Here is a 1,064-nt window from a genome sequence, read left to right as displayed (position 1 = left end):
TGGCCTCCCCTTGCTGCCTAATCACAAAGCATCAGGTTTTTGTATCTGTCCAAGGCCAGTTTTGGATCTTCTGTGTTTGTAGATCTCAAATTTACACCAAAAAATGTATGTTTCATGTTGATGCATCATGTTGCTATCTCATTGCTTATAGGTGTATGTACTTGTTGGCCATAACTCTTGTCAGTGAGTAGGCTTACTGTCACTTTTTATCATTTCCTGGAAAATTGTGTCTGCTGCAACTAAAATCATAGAGTGGTCAAATTGTGTGTCTCCCGTTCTTCTAATTTTTTCCTCAATCAGTTGTCTGCTCACAGCGTGTGGTCCAGTATGGGAAGAGGAAACACTAGTTGGGATTGGGTTAATGGACAGTGGAGCATCAGAATAGAAAAAAGGTACCACTGGCAGAGAAGATGGAAAGACACTGTTGAAAGGGTACTGGGATATTATGTTGTTTGTGGCTTGAGGGGTTACACGTGCTATATGGTACAAGAATTCTTATTTTACAATTACTTCTTTCTAACATTGAAAAAAGAGGTAGGGGATATAAGCTTTAGCTTTAAGAAATTTGCCAATCAGAATTGCTTCCTCATCCTCCCTACCTCCCATTGAAGCTGAAAAAGATGCAAAACAGTCTGTAAGTGGTTGAGAGGCTAAGCTCAGTTGAGTTAGGGTATGGACTTTAGGGGTTAATGGTTTTGTTATTTATAAAATTGAAGTGTTTATTTTTCCTCTTTCATATAGAAAGGGCTTTGCAAAAAGAATAGAAATAATGTCATTGGCCTGAACTTGCATTAGAAACTAATTTTTTTTTCTTTTCCTATTTTCCAGTGGGTAGCCCAAGCAGCAGTATTAACTCGCTACAGTCATTGACGCAAACAACAGGAGGGTCATTGGCAGGAGCAAAACCGTTAGTTCCTGCCCTCACGCCCAGTCTGGCTAACTATTACAATGAAACCCTCATTTCACACGTACAAAACTGGCCAGCAGAGAATTTAGAAAAACCGGTAAGTTGTAATTTGTTGTTCTGCCTTAGCTTAAAGATTCATTTCAAGAGGTGATGAAGC

General features: G+C 39.3%; 1 protein-coding gene across 1 annotated transcript in view; it reads left to right on the top strand.

Moving 5' to 3' along the window:
- The window catches only part of LOC119593717 (WW domain-containing adapter protein with coiled-coil-like), a gene marked incomplete in the record, with an annotated part of 31,198 nt that overhangs the window by 23,914 nt on the left and 6,220 nt on the right, over positions 1-1,064 (top strand). Inside the window, 1 exon segment of the mRNA XM_037942689.1 lies at positions 829-1,004. Coding sequence (XP_037798617.1) covers positions 829-1,004 — 176 coding nt within the window.

Source organism: Penaeus monodon, chromosome 32 (genome assembly GCF_015228065.2).
Source record: "Penaeus monodon isolate SGIC_2016 chromosome 32, NSTDA_Pmon_1, whole genome shotgun sequence".
Classification (NCBI taxonomy): domain Eukaryota; kingdom Metazoa; phylum Arthropoda; class Malacostraca; order Decapoda; family Penaeidae; genus Penaeus; species Penaeus monodon.
Note: the sequence above shows the minus strand (reverse complement) of the source record. Positions and strands in the feature narration are given on the sequence as shown.